The sequence below is a fragment of the Triplophysa dalaica genome, chromosome 5, assembly GCF_015846415.1.
Source record: "Triplophysa dalaica isolate WHDGS20190420 chromosome 5, ASM1584641v1, whole genome shotgun sequence".
NCBI lineage: Eukaryota > Metazoa > Chordata > Actinopteri > Cypriniformes > Nemacheilidae > Triplophysa > Triplophysa dalaica.
In genome coordinates, this window is record NC_079546.1 from 26,978,388 (window position 1) to 27,000,166 (window position 21,779).

General features: G+C 38.4%; 3 protein-coding genes and 1 pseudogene across 3 annotated transcripts in view; all 4 read right to left on the minus strand.

The window, feature by feature from the left end:
* Positions 1-8,947: 8,947 nt before the first annotated feature.
* Positions 8,948-10,247, minus strand: LOC130420692 (putative nuclease HARBI1; annotated as a pseudogene).
* Positions 10,248-12,734: 2,487 nt separating this feature from the next.
* Positions 12,735-13,315, minus strand: LOC130420793 (histone H2B-like). Its single transcript, XM_056748306.1, has one exon. The coding sequence runs from the start codon at positions 13,123-13,125 to the stop codon at positions 12,751-12,753; it is 375 nt and encodes a 124-aa protein (XP_056604284.1). The 5' UTR covers positions 13,126-13,315; the 3' UTR covers positions 12,735-12,750.
* A 477-nt stretch (positions 13,316-13,792) lies between these two features.
* Positions 13,793-21,779, minus strand: part of LOC130420700 (uncharacterized) — a 195,940-nt gene continuing 187,953 nt past the window's right edge. Inside the window, exons 3-4 of the mRNA XM_056748191.1 lie at positions 15,120-15,484; positions 13,793-14,105 (exon numbers count right to left, since the gene is read on the minus strand). Of these exons, the coding sequence (XP_056604169.1) occupies positions 13,793-14,105; positions 15,120-15,484 (678 nt within the window). The remainder of the gene's footprint in view (positions 14,106-15,119; positions 15,485-21,779) is intronic.
* Positions 16,196-16,689, minus strand: LOC130420760 (histone H2A-like). The gene has a single exon (XM_056748274.1). It carries the CDS (start codon positions 16,580-16,582, stop codon positions 16,196-16,198), a length of 387 nt encoding a protein of 128 aa, XP_056604252.1. The 5' UTR covers positions 16,583-16,689.

The window sequence follows — 21,779 nt, forward strand, 5'->3', positions numbered from 1 at the left end:
ATAATAACTTCAGTTAGTCTCATTATTTTGATATCCAGTCAAATATATTTAGTTATTCTTGATTGATCTTATAATTCAGCTTTGAAGATGTGTGTTATTAATGATATTATAGTGATAGTAGCGTGACAATCTATTAAACTACAATCTAATGATTACAGATTAAGACAATGACATGTGACAATGTGAGTTAAATGTTTATATTCTGTGTGTTTAATCTTGTGTGTTTGTGTTTGGTGAGGTGTGTAGACAGTAGCAGCTGAACATGTAATGCTTTTAGATAAAAACTTTTACAACATACAGTAGTAGTATCACAATATATAGTAGTAACATGTGTGAAGGGTAAATCAACATTTGAAAAACTGTTTTGAATCACTTTGTTGTGTGAGAACATGAATATAAATTAAAGCTTCTTTATAAACACTGAATAGAAAAAATGATTAATGAAAATATTTGTGTTGAAGTGAACTGTGCAAACACATAAATAAATAATAAAACATGTTAAACATATTGTTGAATGATGTTTTTCTGAGTCTCATCAATCGCTTCTGTCTCTCAACAACACAATAAGATATTTGTATATTTTGTGTAGTCGACTCTGTGCTGGTTTGTATTGGCCGCCTCCAGTTTTCCTTTGGTTTTTCCTCCAGCTAATGCTGTGACGTAAGTGTGACGTTTACACTTTGGTTTACTTCATAATTTGGAAAAAACATCTGCAGACTTAATAACTAAATAATTGAATAACAGAATAACAGAATTATATTAGTGAATGTTTTTAATGGGGTCCTTTATTAGATAAAAAGATAATATTCGTAACACAATTATACTTATCATGTGAGGTGACAAATATATCCCAAATAAACACCTAAAGCTTGAAAATAGTTTGTGGTCTTCTGCATGATCGCGGTGTTCTTAATGTTTCATTCAAATCATTTCATGTGTTATTTAATCCACAACGTTTTCCATTAACATTTATTTAAATAATGTAATCTTAATTTTTTTACAATTTTGACGTTAACAGAAGCTTTAAGATGATTTAATATTCACAGGAAATTCCTTCTGATGTGGTGCTTGTGAATTTTAAACATTTCCCCAAACGCTTTATTTTGAATTAAACAATTTTTAATGAATGTGTTTTGGTAAATGATAATCTTTATTTATTTCTGTAAAATTCTGACAACTTTTCTCCTAAATTCCATATAAAGATGTTTTATTTTTGAACTGGAGATAAAACTACTTCATATTTAGTTTAAGCAACACAAAACTAATGTTTGTAAATTTTAGAAAAAGTATGAAAATAATGTGTTATGAAATAACCCGGATATTTTTTATTCAATTATTAATTATTATCATGATCTCAGACTTTCTTAAGGTTTGCTTTTGTTAGAATTCAACTAACACTGAAATATATGACTGCAATACGTGCAGGATTTAAATGATTTAGGATGTTAAAAATATAGAAAACACGCATTCATAACTGAAGATTAAAAGATTAAAACAGAAATAATTATTGTTGATTATAGTCCTTTATATAGTAATTGTGTGTGTTTGATTTTACTGATGTTTTACTCATTAATAAAGTGGTTATGTAAACTGGACATAAACAGAAGCCTGTAAAGTGGGCTCAGAACAATCCCCATCACTGGACCATCACTGCACAGTAAAGTCTCTGGTGTAAAAATGAGTTCATACCTATTAGTGTTAAACTTACACTGAAGCAGAGTCTTTCTGGTGTGAAATGTTCATTTATTCATGCAGTTAAATAATCAATTGAGTTCACATTACAAGTGATGATTGATGATTAATGATGAACAACTGCTGATAACAAACACAATCACTGAAGAAACATCAACAATAAGAATTCACTCTGATAGTGTTAAGTGTTTCCTTTAGTTGTGCTCTTGATCTTTGTTTTCCAGTAATGAAAGTTTATCTTCAGGTGTAATATTGTGATTTATTTGTGTTTTTATTACAGCAACACTGAACAAATTAACATCAACATATATCAATAGTCTAAGAGTAAGAGATTAACTAAAGGATCACTGTTCACTATAATAGTGATCTTAACATCTAATGTTATTTATCATGTTTTCTTCAGTCACTGTATTTGTTAACAGCAGGTGTTCATCATTAATCATCAATCATCACGCTCAACAGGTTAAACTGTCGCCTATTGCAACCAAATAATAGCTGTTTGTTAACAGCACAAAATAAATAAACTGCAAAAACTCCAGATATAATAAATGAATCAGACTTTACAATTACTTTTAAATGTTGTTTATAATAAACTCAAAGCAAGTGTGCAGTGCGTCTAAACATCCTTTGCACAGTATTTTTCTTTCTCCATATCATGTAGCTTCTCTGTTATAAACTAAAGCCGCTGTGTGAGTGAACAGTGACGTTGATTCCAGTCAATAGACAAATACTGAATTATTGGTGTTATTATTTTAATTCTCATTGGGTGGGCAACACATACGTTTAGGTGGTCTCATCTCACCCCTGCCCATGTCTGGAGCGGCTCTGTTAACACAATGAGTTTGTGTTACGGGTCCCGTCTGTGGAACTCGTAGGCAGATTAAAAACCTGAAATTTCATGAGAAATAAACACAAGAAACACTTTGTGTCTTTCTTCAGATGCGTCTGACAGCGTCTTAGATAAACACACACACGTCACCATGACAACCCCTAAGCGCCCCCTTATGGCAGAGGGCGGTATTGCACTGTTTTAAACTCAGTGTCCTACAGTAATAATTTAAACAGGCTCAGAACACACATTAATAAAACATAAATATTTACAAATACACATTATAATGTAGATACGAGTGTGTATCCCACATGTTGTTGCCACTTGTTCAACATTCGATTGTTCTTCACCCACACTGTTAAAAAATTGACAGGTTTTCAAAAGATTTGACTAAATATTGTATTTATTGTTAACACTAACATTACAGTATAATCCTGTGAAACAGTCATCTTGCTTTTGTGTTACGTTACGCAGTAAAGATTAATGAGAGTGAATAATGAAGTGAAGATCCTTGATGACATTTACTGATAACAAGCAGAATCACTGAAGAAAAGATCAACAAAACACAACAACTACAACTGACTAACAGTCACACAACTTTAGATGAACATCAAGTGTAAATAACAGATGAACACATGAAATCTGTCAAGATCTCACCAGATGATGAAACAGAACTTTGCTTTGCAGAAAATGTTGATCAGTGTTTTCTTAAGTTAGGCACTTGATTCTTAAAACTTGTTTATTTGTAGTTTACGGTTCTCAGTAACATCAGTGCTATGACGCTTATGACACAGTGCTCTACTTCGCCATCTGGTGGACAATAAATATCCCTACACGACTGTGTCACTCAGATGTTGTATTCATTGAAATGTTATTATAATCTTTATTAGTATATTTAATATACTACTAAAATAATATATATTAAACTAGATTTTAAAGTTCGAGTACAAACTTTATGTTGGCTTGACAAAGCCTGTCCCGAAGAGTTTGAAAAAGTTTTATTGTTCAACTTTTTCTAACATAATGAAAAAATAATGTGACACCAGTGTGTAAAACTGGGCTTAGTATGTTGTAAGCATCATTAGCATGTTCGCTAGCATAATTAGCATGTTGCTAGTATGATACTCCAAGCCATGAGTGAAACGAACTAACCCCTGTATCTCTATGATGTTCTGATGCAGAGATATAGGTATTGCTAAACGGTTGCTAATTTAACATCTTTTGTTGCTTTGGGCGTGGCTTCGTAGCTTAATGAAGTTTCAGGGATACTGATTGGTTGCCTTAGTCAAATGAGTCCACCCCCCTGTCTCTACGACACTGTGCTGCAAAGATATGCATCAGGACTTTTTATAATGGGAGTCTATGGGAGCAGTTGCTAGGTTGCTATAAATGGTTGCTATGGGCGTGGCTTCGTGACTTAATTAAGTTTCTGAGATACCGATTGGTTGCCTGAGTAAAATGAGCCCACCCCCTTGTCTCTGAGTGGTTGCACTGCAAAGATATTTAACACGGAACAGTTATAACGCCTTATATTGGCATGTTTCCTCCTCCGTCATAAGTATAGGGGGGATTTTGGGGGGCTCTTACACCCCAAGGGTGCAACTGACACCAAATTGTGATATATGTTCTTATAGAGCCTACCAGACTCTTCAAACGTGGTAATTCACAAGTTTATACGACATCCTTACTTTGAGTTATTAGCCGTCATTTTTTTTCCCAATGTTAAGTCTATGGGAAATTTGGTGGTTTAAGAGTCCGGTTTTCCAAAACCAGAACCTGGATCAGTTTAAAATGATATAGCAACTCAACTGAAATCTGTCGACGACGGTGTGTCAAAACTGTCAGATGTCTTAATATCAGAGAGGTTAAGCCATAGATGCCTCTCATTGACAACCAACACAGCCATAGAGCGACTACATGACCTGTCAGCCTGACCGGTTCATTCACAGCAATACATCCGTGGAAAGTTTCAAGATTTTTTTATGGCGTCCGAATCCATCCGATCGCCGTCCGCTCCCATAAATTAGCCTGTTACACCTGTAGAAGTAATGTGATATGTTGGCACGCACCAACCTGACTAGCTGATACATACACATGGGTATGGGTAACTCTCCACGGCTTGGGTGACAGGACAGGAGTCTTCAGGGATGATGTTGAGGCAGGAGACAGATAGCTAGCTAGTGTTTGTTCTAACTGATGCATCACCCGTGTTCAGCAACACCAGCAATATTGAAGTAGATATTTGCTTGAGGGGGAAAATTAGGCTGAAAATGTTTGGAGTGTTTTTTGTGTCAATAAAAATGAACGTAAACAATCCTGTATTTACTCGACGTTGGCTTGTTGTCACAGAGTGATAAAGCCTGAAAGCATGTGTCCCACCCTAGATGCATTACAGTTATCAACCCTGCTAATTATTATCAAATAAGAAAGTGATTTAAGTACAAGAACTAAATAAAAAAACTAAACAGAAAACTGCATGCAGATCTGTCTCTAATCCACTGGTCAGGGAGCTGTCAATCAAAAACTCACTAGCCAATGAGAGAAAAGTGGCCATAAGTGCCCCACACACCTCTGAAAGAGCAAATAAAAAGTCTAGCAGCGAATTCATGAAGGATCAGTCTAGGGCAACATTAAACTAGGGGAAACATTTAACTGAGCGACTGCCTCCACAAGCTCCTCATAGGCGGAACACAAGATGTGTGTGACTGGTCTACATCCCCTGAATCCATTCTCACCACATCTCATCTACCTCCTCAAAACTAGAGGAGTGAAACACAGAAGCACAACCACTCACTCCTGTGAGAGACATGAGTCTAACCTAACACAAACCTTTCTGTCAAAGTCACCTGACATTATCAACATGGTTTAGTTCTGACACAGTTTAACTCTGAGTTCTTGACATATTTTATTACTGTTTTCTAAACTATAGCGAATAAACTGTGATCGTATGAAACATGTTGAAGATGTCTGAATACATTTTGGTTTGACGTATATTTCTCATAAATGAGCACAAGAAAACAGAACATAATACAATTAAATACGTTTTGGTCTATGAAGAGACATCACTTCTCCATTTGTTGAATATTATTGCTTCTGGATTCACAGATATACAACAATGTTGTCTCTCGAGAACATGCATCCTCTTTTGTCACCACATAATTCATTCATTTGTAGTGTTGTGTTATTGTTATACCTCAGAAGACCAGCAGAGGTCAGTGGGGGTGTGTTTTGTTGTGTAATGCATTGTTAAGAGAGAGTGATATATATACACAGTGTCAGCTGAAGATCTTGCACAAATCTTTATTATTTTGCCATATTTACAGTATGTTCAATAAAGTTATAAACCTAAACGCTTTCAAGTACAAGATACGACAACATCTTCCCTCTATTGAAAACTCATATAAAGACTGAAGTTTACTGGTGTCTGAAGTCTATCGTCGGGGGTTTAGTGAATCACTTCGGTAATTGTGGAGTGTATAACCTTGTGTACAGAAAAATGGGAGAAATTGTGTTTGATTCACTCTGTGATTATATCAGGATCACGGGCGCTGTATAGGGGGGGAAAGTTAGGACAATTCCAAGGGCCCATGACTGACAGGGGCCCCAAAATAGGTAAAAACTTATATAACATTATCAAACCATCATCATTCATAATATATATTTATAAAATAATACAATTAATGATATCTTTGTTTTTGCCAGTCAAAGCAAATAAACCCCATTGACTAAAAAGTAACCATCCAAGTCTGACAAAACACCTGAAGATTCTAACCAGTGACTTCAGGAAAAGACGTGTTCAACTTAATGTTGGGCAGCGCAGATTGTTTGGTATATCACATTAAATTGTGTACCACGCAATCTGCACTTGAATCTCTTTTGCAATACTTAATGTCAAACGATGATAGATTTGCGCAGCGTCGCATTAAGTTGAACGCATCTATTCTAAAGACGCTGATCAGCTTGTTCAGGTGTTTTATATCAGAGTTTGGAATAAACTCCTATATTGGGAGTCTGCAGACCTGGAGCATGCAGTTTTGCGCCCCAGGCAGTTTTACGCCCCTGCTGTTCCTTATTTCTCCAGTAGGGGGATTATGCAGTTTTACGCCCCTGCTGTATGATTCATACAAGTTTATAGAGATTTATTTTTCTAAAACGTTTTGAAATAACAAGACCATACAACTTCATGATTATTTAATCTTTTTTTAATTATTTCCAAGTATTATTACAAATGAGATCAATAATATCACAACACAATATACCTAATTAGCCAGCTAACAACTACTATGTATTAAGAAAACAAGATACAATATTTATTGAGCACTAACAACCACAAACGTGATAAAACCCACATTAGGTGAACATACATTTTAATCCAGATCATTAAGTTAAAATATCCAATGGAAAATATCAAAGAGGTATATTGTATGTACGATAGAATATTGGATCATCTCTTTAACAAATCAAGATCCATATGGGAATTATATGTTTTCAATTTGAGTTTGAACATGTTTGTGGTTGTTGGTGCTCAATTATTGTTTTTTTATAATAAACTTGAATGCGTGTGCAGCTAAACTGAAATGGTTTATATATAATATATAATGCAAGTTAACAGGGTCAGAAAATTATCTTACTAGGAAAGGCCATTTCGCATTGACTACAGAGACAAAATGAGAATAAATTATAAAGAAAATAAATATGAAGATGAGTAAGAGATATCGAGTTGGCATACACGTGGTTAGCTAAGGTTGATCCAGACACAACATTGACCTGGGGCCCGTTCTTCGTACGTCGCTTATTACATCCGAGATCAAATGACACATCCAAGATGATATCATCCTGCTAATCATGATCCGGCTAATTGGGTTCTTCGAACACACCTGCTGTTTATGATTAGTATCGCTGGATTGAGTTATCTGAGATTATTGCGCGTTCTTGCGCTTGTTTAAAAGGGGATATGTATCGATCGTAGAAACATTGATCAGCAACGCTGTTATTGGCTGTTCAGCATGGCCAAAGAACGCGCCCAGTTGTTCTCCCAAGCAGAACAAGAGCTTTTAATGGAAGGTTATGCCGAATTTGAAAGTTTAATTAAAACACCAGGGAACACCTCAAAGTCTGCAAAAGCCAGGAGAGAGGGCTGGCAAAAAGTAGCAGACAAATTCAATGCGTAAGTGGTGTCCACATGTTAGATGTTTCTATCACTTTCTACTGTATGTATTTGTGCATTTTTTTTTTATTTCATAAACTTTGTTCTTTTATGTCAGAGCCACCACGGGATCCACTAGAACATGGGAACAAGTAAAAGTGAAGTACAAAAATATTCTACAAAATGGTAGCCTTTACTTCTTATACAGTCCTTATTTTAAAAAGCCACTTTTTTCCTCTTTTAAAAGCCACTGTTAAATGATGTGTTTGTCTATAACAGCCACCAAGAAAAAGGCTGAAAGAAAAAAAACAGGTGGTGGTCCTGCACCCCCACAATATACCCCAGCAGAAGAGCTGGCCCTTGGGTTGAATTCAAACCGACCCATTGTGGAGGGCATCCCTGGGGGGAGCTCTTCCTTAGACCCAAAGCCAGGCTGGTACAGTCATTTGAAATGTTTGCGAAAGTCAAAACTTCTAAACTTTTAGTTCATATAAAATATGTTGCCATCAGTTATTAATCACAATTTTGCCTACAGTGTAGTTAATTGTAATGACATTATGTCCCCCTTCTTTTGTGCAGTTTTAGATAATACACCAACACTTTTACCTGTTCCCAAGCAAGTGGTGGCTGAAGCATATGCAGTAAGTTGTGTTTTTTTAACTTTTACATCAAAAGGAAAGAGTGCAACACTTTGTAATACCCATTTATTTCCATTGCACAGGACAGTGAAGAAACCCTCTCAGATTGTAAGTGCATAAATAACTGTACCCTAATTTGTATATACTTGTGTACCTATTCTTTCTGTCTGCAACATGAGTTGCAGAAGTCCACACCTAGAGAAAATCCTACAGAAAGGCTTCCAGAACAGTCTGCACAAAGAACTGCTGATACAGAGGTGGGGCAGTGTTGTACTTTTACTTTTGTTGCATGAGGCATGTTTTGACCCTTTTTTTCATGAAATTACACAGGGGGACATCCGTACCCTATATAAACGTCATCTTAAACAGAAAATTGAGTATTTTGAGTTGAAAAAAGACAAATTAAGAGGAGAAATAGAACTCGACAACTTGAAAAAGAGAAAAATTGCACTGGAGATAGAGTTGCTTCAAAAGGACCTTCAGAGTAAGTGCTAATACACTATTTCACACATAGTAGTATTTCTGACTTAACATAACTATCTCTTATTGCATGCAAAAGATGACTTGCTGGCTTTTCTTTATAAAGAATATTTTCAATAAAACTCAAGGAACTAAGCATATTTGTCTTGTCTTTTATTAAATTCAAAAATGGTGTTCTACAATTCTGTCCCGTGCAGCTCTGCCACTAGGTTGGTCCAAGTGCACTGGCTGGAGGTCATCATCAGGCTGCACCTCCACCACAGGGGTCCTCTCCTTTCTGATGGTGGCAATATTATGCAATATGGCACATGCAACAATAATGTCACAGGCCCTGTCAGGTGCAACCCTCAGACTTTTCAGACACTGAAATCTTCCCTTTAGTTGCCCAAAGGTAATTTCAATGCGTGCCCTTGTCCTGGCTAGAGCTGCATTGTAGCGGGTTTGAGGTCCAGGGTTTGGCTCAGGGAAGGGCGTCATAAAATACTGCCTGCAGGCATAGCCCCTGTCACCAAGCAGGATCCCGTCAAAATCCCCTGTATAATGGAAAAATGCAGTTCTGTTAGGCTCAGCATAATACTGTGTATAATACTGTGAGCTTGAAATGTATGTTCCCTTACCACGTTCAAATAATGTGCATAAATGTGACTCTCTGAAAATTCTTGAGTCATGCACTGATCCTGGCCATTTTGCTTCCACATTGGTGATGTGGAACATAGTCACACACCATCTAAGAGATTTTAGTCAGTCAACTGCATACTTTTTGATTTCATTACTGTTTTTTCAAGTAAAAGATTACTAATCAGAGGAATATTATAAATGGTAATTGTAATTTACCTGCACATTTACACTGTGAACCCCCTTTCGGTTCACAAAATCCCCCTCATTGGGGCCTGGTGGGGCCTTGATGGGGACGTGTGTGCAATCTATGGCACCAATCACGTTAGGGAAGCCTGAAGGACACATACTGTTAGTCATACTTATTGGTATGGTCATGATTGCATGTCATTAACAATTATAAATGTACCTGCAATAGCAAAAAAATTCTGCTTTACAACCTGTGGTTTTAAGTGGCTTGGAAATAACACAAAAACCCCTAAAAACTGCTTGAGCGCCAGGTAAACTTTGCGAATGTCACGACAGACAGCACTTTTTTTACCAAGTTCTCTGCATCTCCAATAGTGTAAAGGAACGTGCCACTCGCAAAGAATCTCAGGCCAATGCACACAGTCTGTGCTGTTGTTAAAGCCCGGCTCTTCCGTGTTGAACACGTAATGTGTGGTTCCAACAAATGAATGATGTAAATAACACCCTCACGAGAAAATCGGTATCTCTCAACAATGACGCTATCGCGCTGCGCTAAAGGATCCTGTCTATCCCGCAATACGCGATTAATTCAAAAAGCTCTGCGAATTATTCTTGCACCTTCCGCAACAGGTTGCTGTCGAAAAAACGGACAAGACATGGCTGCGATAGACTAATCTATCTTCTCCTCTTATAAAGCCGCAATCTAATCCTGTTTACATGAAGTAAGCCTGCTCCCGAGCAGGATCAAGCTTACGGACCTGTTGCTATGACAGCAAGTCTAGGATGAGCTTCGAAGAACCAAACAATCCAAGATCATGCCAAATCGTCAACAATCAAATCCAGCTAACCGAGTTAGCGACGTACGAAGAACGGGCCCCTGGTCGCCAATAAGTATTTATTGTATTGTATTGTATTGAGTTTAAATTACACACACACATATCTATATTATATATATATATATATATATATATTAAGATGTTTAAATTAATTCATAACAATATCAATTAATCGTTATAAAAATATGCATGTTGGGCCATTTCTCAGTAAGAAAAACGATTATTTACCATACCTCTAACTCGTGATAGACGACGAAGTTATCTGTTAGGTCTGTGCTGGTGGTTCATAATGAACAGCGAACCCCTACTGGAGAAATAAGGAACAACAGGGTCCTAAAACTGCATAGGGCGTAAAACTGCCTGGGGCGTAAAACTGCATGCTCCAGGTCTGCAGACTCCCCCTTCTCATAAACTCTGCTGGAAAATGGATCTCTCGGGCCAGAGTTGAGAACCACTGGCCTAGAGTCTGTGAGTGGTAATAACCTGATGGCTTAATGTCCATAGTGAAATAAGCTAGCTAGCAACATACTAGTGTTAGCCTGCATTTAATTACCATTTAATCGGTGCAGGAAAACGTTTAGCACTATAATAACCCTGGTGTGGAAATTCCATTTTACAAGTCCACTTTATTTTCTTGTTGGCATGTATGAGCAGCTAAGTAAAAAATATCTGCCGCTTCATTGTTTTGAGAGGATGATGTAATCTTTCATTAATAATTATAATAGTAATTAATAATAATCCTGTTAAGAGAATTTTCCATTTTGTCAAATTTTACAATAAAAATACTTAGAGACCGTAAAAGATAGCCTTCAACACATTTTTTATGGTTGCTTTTAATCTTGCTTCAAATAGGGAACTGCATACTAGACTTGCATGCATGTACAAATCACCAGCAGTAAATATTGTGCTAGTACTAGAATTGAACTACAAGAAGCAAGACAGTTGCAAGCCTTTAATTAGAGTTATGTAAATATATTGATTGGACAGTGAGGTCCTAGAGATGTGGTGACAACAACTGCACAAAGGGGGCCCAATTTGATTTTTTGTCATGGGGCCCAAAATTCCTGGCGGCGCCCCTGATCAGGATTACCAACTCACACATTTGCAGTGAGAGACACGTTATAAAAAGCAGTTCTGGAAAAGTTGTAATATTCACTATACTAATGTTACGGGAACGCTTTGTGTTTGCCGGAATCTCAACTCTCACCAACGTAAATTAAATACAACATTAAACACTAAACTGCATATATAATTGTCTTTCTGTCAGGATTATCTCTCATATTTTCAGTGAAAGAGTAGCTGGATTTATCACTGTATTTAATATCTGAAAAACCCGTGAAGTTTTCATTCAATTGCCCATTAAGTTTTGAGAAAACATCTTATCAAAATAACACATGTTTACTTTATTTGAAGTTGAGCAATTGTTTGTCTATTTATCAGTGGTATCTATCTATAAAGACATCTTCAAACCATATTTAAATTAAATACATATCAAGATTATGTGCAAGTAAGAAAAATTTATACATTTGACTTTTAAAAGACTTATTGTGTTTTACTGCAGTAAGTTTAACATTAGTGCCCGTAATGCACCAAAATTAATAACATTTTTAATAACTTTGTCACACAAATTAAATCCTATTTTATCGAAGGGAAAACCATCAAATGTAAACATATTTGACATTCAATGTTTCATATGAAATCATCTCCCTATGTCACATTTACACTTCATAGATCTATAGAATAAGATTCAGTTCTGCACACGACTGTGTTTAGTTTTGTATGAAGATCAAACACAAGAGCAGTGAAGAGAGATCTTGATCATAAATACTATAGATGACATGAATGTGTGTGATGATAAAACACCTCTATGTCTGTAAAACACTACAAGAATCTCAACTAGACATCAAACAGTTTCAGACTTTATTAAAGTTTCAGATAAAAACACAAACTGATCAAATCTGCAGACTGACACAGACTTTCTGTAACAAGTCCAGACTGAAAACTGAGCAAAAGTCTTGTAGTGTATTTCAGCCTTAAAGCAGCTGAAGACCGAACTCTGATAGCTTATATCCGGTACAATACCGCCACATTCTGCGATAATCGCGCAACAATAACTAAAGTCAAACCTTTACATTTATATTTACCTTAAAACATGATTTCTTTAAGATAAAACGATTTGTTGCCATTTTAAACGCTGTATATCGCGTCACAATTTAAATCATAATAAACAATCAATAAATGCTTACAAACATAAGAATCTCTTTTAAAGGATTAAGTGTGTGGCTCTTAAAAGAGCCTTTGTGTGCGGCGGATGAAAGCGGCGCTTTACTTGGAGCTGGTGTACTTGGTGACGGCTTTGGTGCCCTCGGACACGGCGTGTTTGGCGAGTTCACCGGGCAGCAGCAGACGCACGGCGGTCTGGATCTCTCTCGACGTGATGGTGGAGCGCTTGTTGTAGTGCGCGAGACGAGACGACTCACCGGCGATGCGCTCGAAGATGTCGTTGACGAAAGAGTTCATGATGCCCATCGCCTTGGAAGAGATGCCGGTGTCGGGGTGGACCTGCTTGAGCACTTTGTACACGTAGATGGCGTAACTCTCCTTCCTGGACTTTCTGCGCTTCTTTCCTCCCTTAACGGCGGTCTTGGTGACGGCCTTCTTAGAGCCCTTCTTGGGCGCGGGTTTGGCTGGTTCAGGCATGATGCTTCTTCACAGATGAGAAAATGCTGAATGTTGAAGAGTTTCGTCGCTGTGGTATTTATTCACTCTCACATGCAAATGTTTAGCGTAACGGAGCCTGTTGTGTGATTGCGTGTCTTCGTCGGCCGAACCCATAAAATGTGTTTATTGGTCTGATCATAGTTTGACGGGTTGGATAGAGAGCCAATGAAAGCGTTTCCCGCCACAGTTTCGTGTTTGAAGGTGACCCTCCCACAAGCGATTCAGTTTCCTTTGTTGGCACTTCCCGCTCTTTATCAGATTTGATTTAAAATAAAACTTTTATTTCTGTATTAACTCTACACTAGAACAGAATTACGTCATCGAGTCATGAATGTCACTTAAAGATTTCGAGCATTAAATCATTTCACGCTTTTATGCTTTATTCAGCAGCTTTGGGCGTGTTTACGTTTATATAGTTGATATGATGGAGTTTCTTCTTCGAGCGAGAGAAGCGTTTAACACAACAGATTAATCTCATCAGTTAATAAAGAACGAGATCTCAGAAACAAAACCGGATAATAAAACGTGACTTTCACAGCATTTCGTTTGATTGATATAACTTCTGAAATTCATCTCCTCGAGTGAGACAGTGGGTGGCTCTTAAAAGAGCCGTTGTGTTCAATGTTTAACTTCAGAATAAACGCGTTTAACCTCCGAAGCCGTACAGAGTGCGTCCCTGTCGTTTCAGCGCGTACACGACGTCCATGGCGGTGACGGTCTTTCTCTTGGCGTGCTCGGTGTAGGTGACGGCGTCACGGATGACATTTTCCAGAAACACCTTTAGGACACCGCGAGTCTCCTCGTAGATGAGACCGGAAATACGCTTAACACCACCGCGGCGAGCAAGACGACGGATAGCGGGTTTGGTGATGCCCTGGATGTTATCGCGCAACACTTTACGATGACGCTTCGCGCCTCCTTTTCCGAGTCCCTTTCCGCCTTTACCTCTTCCAGACATGATGCAATGTTAGCTAAGGGTAAGGTTTATCAACAGGGGGACCTATGAGCGGAGGGCTTAAACATGTGCTTATAGGACCTAGTAGAAACAGGGGCACGAGGGCGGGACCAACCCACGTCATTTACACGTTTTTCTTATCGCCTCTGCCCTCACAAAGCTCTCAGTAAATCTCTTTATAGTTTAACTTACATAAAGCACGATGTTTAAGATTTAATAAGAAACTAAACAATGCACTTTAAGTGATAGTTCACCCAATAAAATGATGTCATCAACTATTCAGCCTTATGATATTTCAAACCTGTTTAAATGACTTTGTTCTGACGAACACAGGTAAAGATATTTGTAAGAATGTTATCATTGACTGCCACAATAGGAATAATTCAATGGTAGTCAAAGATGCACTAAAGGGTTTGTTTTCCTAAATACTTCACAATATCTCACTTTATGTTCAACAGAAATGTTTTTAATACTATGGTAGTGGATGATGTCACAGAACTGAAAATTGCAAATATTCATAACAGAACAAGGAAAATTATAGGATTTTCCTTTTTTAGTGAACTAACCTCTAACCTCTTATCTAAACTGATTTCAGAAAATAATAGATTAGTTAGAAATGATAGACGACCAATAGCCATAATTTTGCCTCGTTTTTATTTACTACCAAAATGAGTATTACAAGTGTGTTTGAGGAAGAACATGTGATCAGACGCTCTTAAGTGGAATGATTTAGCGCAGACTGAATAAAAACACACGGGTATCTCTGCGGTTTAAAGAGACTGATAAGATAATGATCATTCTTAATATTGAGCAATCACGTTTACCACAATATTATTAATCATTGTGTCACCTTGCGTTATTATTTATGTTTGTAAAAAACGGTGGAAATCGTGTCGTTCAGTTGATGTGGTGGCTCTTAAAAGAGCCGTTGAGTTGTTATTAAAGCGGGACTTAAGCGCGCTCTCCGCGGATGCGGCGGGCCAGCTGAATGTCTTTGGGCATGATGGTGACCCTCTTAGCGTGGATGGCGCACAGGTTTGTGTCCTCGAACAGACCGACCAGATAAGCCTCGCTGGACTCCTGCAGAGCCATGACGGCGGAGCTCTGGAAGCGCAGATCCGTCTTGAAGTCCTGAGCGATCTCTCTCACCAGGCGCTGGAAAGGCAGTTTGCGGATGAGCAGCTCGGTGGACTTCTGGTAGCGGCGAATCTCTCTCAGAGCCACGGTGCCGGGCCTGTAACGATGAGGCTTCTTTACGCCGCCGGTGGCGGGGGCGCTCTTACGGGCGGCTTTGGTGGCGAGCTGCTTCCTCGGGGCTTTGCCACCGGTAGACTTACGAGCAGTCTGCTTGGTTCTTGCCATCGCTGCGGTACTTGCTCTCTTCTGCGTTCAGTACAGAATATGTCTGCAATTGCGATGTGCCTGCTTTTAAATGCTAGAACACGCAGCGCGTCAATGACACGGAGACACTCGATTGGCTGATGTGTGACGTCCGCTCGAGACAATGAGCCAATGGACGCGGGATAACGTTCAAATGAAATTGGCGGGACATTGAGTTTCCTTTGTTTAGATCACGCGTCACGTACACAAGACAAGATCATTACAAAATTTCTCCTTATCTCTTTATTTAATACTCGTGTATTATTCCTCTGATCAGACATTTGCACGTTGCTATTTAACAAAGTTAAGATAGAAAGTTCTTTAACTACAAATAAAAATTAAAATAATTCTTCATGTTAAATCACAAGCGCAGCAACAAAGTTTTTAAGGACAGAAGCGCTCCGCCTTCCAGCGCGTTTTATTTACTTAAACCTGTTGAAACAATACGCTGAACAATTATTATTTTACTCTAATAAAACGTCAAAGGCATCTTGTTAGCTATTGTACGAGAAAAATAAGCATATCTTATATAACATTTGGGTCAGTTGCTACACATACTGATCTGGAGAATGCGACATCATTTATAGCAGGTCTGTGATAATGCATTAATATACAAACTCGATGGATTAAAACAGAAACCTCGTCGCTCTCTCACTGATAATGTGGGTGGCTCTTAAAAGAGCCTTTGGTTTAACGATACGATCTGTCCCCCGTTTACTTGGTCTTAGCGGGTTTGTCGGTCTTCTTGGGCAGTAAGACAGCCTGGATGTTGGGCAACACACCACCCTGAGCGATGGTCACGCCGCCCAGAAGTCTGTTCAACTCCTCGTCGTTACGCACGGCCAGCTGTAGATGGCGGGGAATGATCCGACTCTTCTTGTTGTCCCGAGCGGCGTTTCCGGCCAACTCCAAGATCTCAGCGGTGAGATACTCGAGGACAGCGGCGAGATAAACTGGAGCTCCGGCACCGACGCGTTGTGCGTAGTTACCTTTGCGAAGTAGCCTGTGAACACGGCCGACGGGAAACTGAAGACCCGCTCTGGATGACCGAGTCTTGGCTTTCGCTCTTGATTTACCGCCGGTTTTACCTCTTCCACTCATTGTTACTTGAGATACAAAATCTCCCCGATTATAAAAACACGAAGGAAATATGATATGGAGTTTGTGGTATACAGCACTTATAAGGTGCCTATCGTTCGCTTATTGGTTGGATTCTGTGAAAAGTTCAAACCAATCAATGAACTTCCCTCCAAAAACCAAAGCCCGCCCAATTCTTCCCATCTGCCTGGTTTTGTTTCAGTTTTTGATCACGTGATCTTTCACTACATTAAATCTTATATCTGCGGTCTTTTCAGACACGTCTATAGGAAACAACGGTATGAACAAAAGCAAACATTTATACTGACAACATAACTTCAGATGTTGCGCCGATTATGAATTAAATGCTCTGACGATTATATCTTGTGTTCTTAATTTGAACCAGATTTCTCAGCATATTAATTTATTAAGAGCTTTCCTGTAGCTCAGTGGTAAGAGCAAGGTTGTGGGTTCGATCTCAGGGGATTGCAGATATCTATGTATAAATGTAAAGGATAATGCAAAGTAAGTAGCTTTGGATAAAAGCGTCTGCCAAATACGTAATTGTAAATGTAAGAACACAACCATGATAACATCATTATATCTCTGAAACACAACTCTTTAGTGGGCTGGTGGTGGCTCTTAAAAGAGCCTTTTGTAATAGAAACTCTGGAGAAGTAATTTACCTCTTTTTCGGGGCGGCCCTTTTAGGCTTCGCTGCTTTGTCGTCTTGGGTTTTGCAGCCTTGACCTTCTTGGGGCTTTTAGCTGCTTTCTTCGGACTCTTGGCTGCCTTCTTGGGGGCCGCTGGCTTCTTCGCCTTCTTGGGGCTCTTCGTTGCCTTTTTAGCGGCGGTGGCGGCAGGTTTCTTGGCCTTCTTGGGAGATTTCTTTGCGACGGTCTTCTTTGCCGCTGCGGTCTTCGGCTTCTTGGCAGCAGCGGGCTTCTTCACTGCGGGCTTCCTTGCTTTAGGAGCGGCTTTCTTCGCTGGCTTCTTAGTCTCGACTTGTTTTTTGTTGAGTTTGAAAGATCCTGAAGCACCGGTTCCTTTAGTCTGGACCAGTGTGCCTTTAGTCACGAGGCTCTTGATGGCGAGCTTGACGCGGGAGTTGTTCTTCTCCACATCGTATCCGCCGGCGGTGAGAGCTTTCTTCAGGGCGGCCAGAGACACACCGTTTCTCTCCTTGGAGGCCGTCACGGCTTTAACGATGAGATCACTCGCGCCTGGACCCGCTGTCTTGGCTTTGGCTGCAGATTTCTTCTTGGGCGCTTTCGCCGGCGGGGCTGCTGGAGCTGGAGCGGTTTCTGCCATTTCTCTGTTCAGATCTGTACTGTCACACTACAGTTGATCAATAATGCGGCGCTGCGCTCTTAAACACTACATGAGAACCATATAGACTCAGCTCGACCTGTCAGTGCCTCTGTGAGCCGCAAACTCTTGTGTTTTCTCCTGCGACATTTCCAGTAAATATCAGAGTTTTAAAATCATTTGACGGAGTGAAAACAGCGTGAACACAGAGCAGAGATCCAGAGCTTTATTCACAGACTAAACTACACGACAGTAAAGGGTTTATTATTTCACTGTTACATTAAAAACACGACGAGCATCGATCTCTGGAGAAAAGCTGCGCGTGAATTTTATGTGATTTGTTTGTGTAAACATTGATGAAACATTAAACATGTTTTCTGTTTATTTAACATACATGTAATAAATGGCTTGAGTTAAGTTAATGTCATTCAGGGACTTGTAAAGTGTTTCATACAGAAGTTGTTTAGATTGAAACACACGAACACTCTCGAGGTATTTGTGTGAATGACACAACGCTGTTTGTGTTACTGATGTGTAGATGTGTTATATTCAGACTGACGAAACGATAAAACGGAGAGTAAATATGGATTAAATATAATAAAAACTAAACCTTTTTGTCCAGTATTGACATGAAACCGCTCACACATCGAATGATCTATGTGTGTGTGTGTGTGTGTGTGTGTGTGTGTGTGTGTGTGTCTGTGTGTTTTCTAGAGATGGGAAAATTACTGTTTGTGTTGTATTTATCTATTTCTTTTTTTCTTACAGACAAGTAATCTAATTGCAGTCAGTCTTGGGTTCTGAATGATTGAAACGTTAAAACAGGTTTTTTTGTAATTTTATTTAGTGTTTTATCTTCTGTAAATTCTTTTTTTTTTTTGCAGACATATTGAACACAAGTACTCTTAACTTTAAATTATGAGTCTGTCTGTAAAAGAAAGCTCTGAATCGGTCTTGTCTTGATGTCTTTGGCATACAGTCATGGCCAAAATTGTTGACACCCCTGACATTTTTCCAGAAAATCAAGTATTTCTCACAGAAAACTATTGCATTAACACATGTTTATTTCCATTGTGTGTATAGGAGCAAAACAAAAAAAGGAGGGAAAAAAGCAAATTTGACACAAAACTCCAAAATTGTGCTGGACAAAATTATGGGCACCCTTAACTTAATATGTGTTTGCACACCCTTTGGAACAAATAACTGAAATCAATCGCTTCCTATAACCATCAATAAACTTCTTACACCCTCATCAGGAATTTTGGACCACTATTCCTTTGCAAACTGCTTCAGGTCTCTCATATTGGAAGGGCGCCTTTTCCCAACAGCAATTTTAAGATCTCTCCACAGGTGTTCAATAGGATTTAGATCTGGACTCATTGCTGGCCACTTCAAAAAGCACCCAGAAATGGATGGCAACAAAGCGCTGGAGAGTTCTGAAGTATGTTTGGGGTCATTTTCCTGCTGGAAGACCCACGATCTCGGACGCAAACCCAGCTTTCTGACACTGGGCCCTACATTGCGATCCAAAATCCTTTGGTAATCCTCAGATTTCATGCACAAAACAACCCCAAAACATCCTTGAACCTCCACCATATTTGACTGTAGGAACTGTGTTCTTTTCTTTGTAGGCCTCATTCCGTTTTCTGTAAATAGTAGAATGAATTGCTTTAACAAAAAGCTTTATCTTGGTCTGATCTGTCCACAAGACGTTTTCCCAGAAGGATCTTGGCTTACTTAAGTACATTTTGTCAAACTGTAGTCTTGCTTTTTTATGTCTCTGTGTCAGCAGTGGGGTCCTCCTGGGTCTCCTGCCATAGCGTTTCATTTCATGTAAATGTTGACGGATAGTTCGCGCTGACACTGATGCACCTTGAGACAGATTGAATTTCTTTGAAACTTGTTTGGGGCTGCTTATCCACCATCCGGACTATCCTGCGTTGCAACCTTTCATCAATTTTTCTCTTTCGTCCACGTCCAGGGAGATTAGCTACAGTGCCATGGGTTGCAAACTTCTTGATAATGTTGCGCACTGTGGACAAAGGAACATCTAGATCTCTGGAGATGGACTTGTAACCTTGAGATTGTTGATATGTTTCCACAATTTTGATTCTCAAGTCCTCAGACAGTTCTCTTCTCCTCTTTCTGCTGTCCATGCTTAGTGTGGCACACACAGACACACAATGACATGACTTAGTCAACTTCTCTCAATTTTGTCTGCTTTCAGGTGTGATTTTTTATATTGCCAACACCTGTTACTTGCCCGAGGTGAATTTAAAGGAGCATCACATGCTTGAAACAATCTTATTGATCCACAATTTTGAAAGGGTGCCAATCATTTTGTCCAGTCCATTTTTAGAGTTTTGTGTGACATTGTCAAATTTGCTTTTTTCCCTCGTTTTTTTTTTGCTTTGTTCCAATACACACTAAGGGAATAAACATGAGTATAGTAAAACATGTGTTAATGCAATACCTTTATGTGGGAAATACTTGATTTTCTGGAAAAATTTCAGGGGTGTCAACATTTTTGGCAATGACTGTATGTACATAAACTGACTTGTTTTAAAGATTAATCTTTTATTAATTAAACTGCTTTATTCAGTCACTATACTGTCACAATCTGAATCTGAAGGTGCTTAAATGTCTGAAATTATACATAGACAGGAAATGTGCTAATTTAAATGTCTTCATTATCAACTAATATATTTGTATATGTATATAAAAACGTTTTTGAAATGGATGACTTTGACTAAATAATGAAATAGAGCAACCAATAAAAGCTCAGATGAAAAGTGTTGTTTAAAAAGCATCTTATAGAAACCTCAAGTAGTTGATGATAAAATAAATTTCTGCAAATTTCATGCAAATAATGACTACATTGAAGATGTATATAACAGGTTTGTAGCAGATATATAACATTTTTTATTTGATTGTTTAGATTTTTTCAGTCACAACATCTTCAGTCCACAGTGGCCTTTTTCTAAATGTGGAAAAAATACAAATAAATGATGAATTAAGTGTTTGAAAACGTTTGACCAGTAGTGTACATTACATTTTATAAATATGTGCTTACATTTACATTTATTCATTTAGCAGACACTTTTTTATGAGGTAAACAATAGAAGCAATTGAAAGAACAACAGGACAACAAAAAGCTTAAGTGCAGTAAAACTGGTCTCATAGTTTAACTCAGTATACAAAGATAAGATGGTTTTTTGATAGAAAAGAGACAGAAGTCAGAACTGATGGATCAGGTGTTGACAGATGAGATGTGTTTTCAGATGATTCTTAAAGACAGACACAGAATCTGATGATCTTGTAGCAGCGGTCAGATCATAACACACATGTGGAACAGATCCACAGAAGATGAGTGAGAGAGATTTTTGACCTTTTTGTGATCACATCACAAGACGTGGTTCATGTGCAGAGTGGAGGGATCTGACTGGTACATAAGTCTGTATGAGCGAGTGAAGATATGGAGCTGCAGAACCAGTGGTGGTCTTGTAGGCCGAGAGCAGAGCTTTGAGTTTGATGAGAGCGACTACAGGAGTCAATGTAACTGAATGAAGAGAGGAGTGATGTGTGACATTGATTGAATTTCCCCTTTAGTGTGTGTTGATAAGAAAAGAATGTGGTGGCATTTCTTTATTGCAGGACAAATATTTTATATTATAATCTTTAAAGAACACAAATAATATAAGCCTATTCAATAAACTTCACCTCCTTCATCTCTTTAGCTGCCTTGAGACTGCAGAAGTGTAAACATGTGACAGAGTTGATTAAACTTTAAATGATAATCAGGAAATAATTGACTTAATGAGAAAGAGAGATGTGACTTTAAATGATAATTCACCCCAAATTTAGTAGTCTGTTATCATTTACTCAACCACAGGTTGTTCCTCCAGTTTAAATT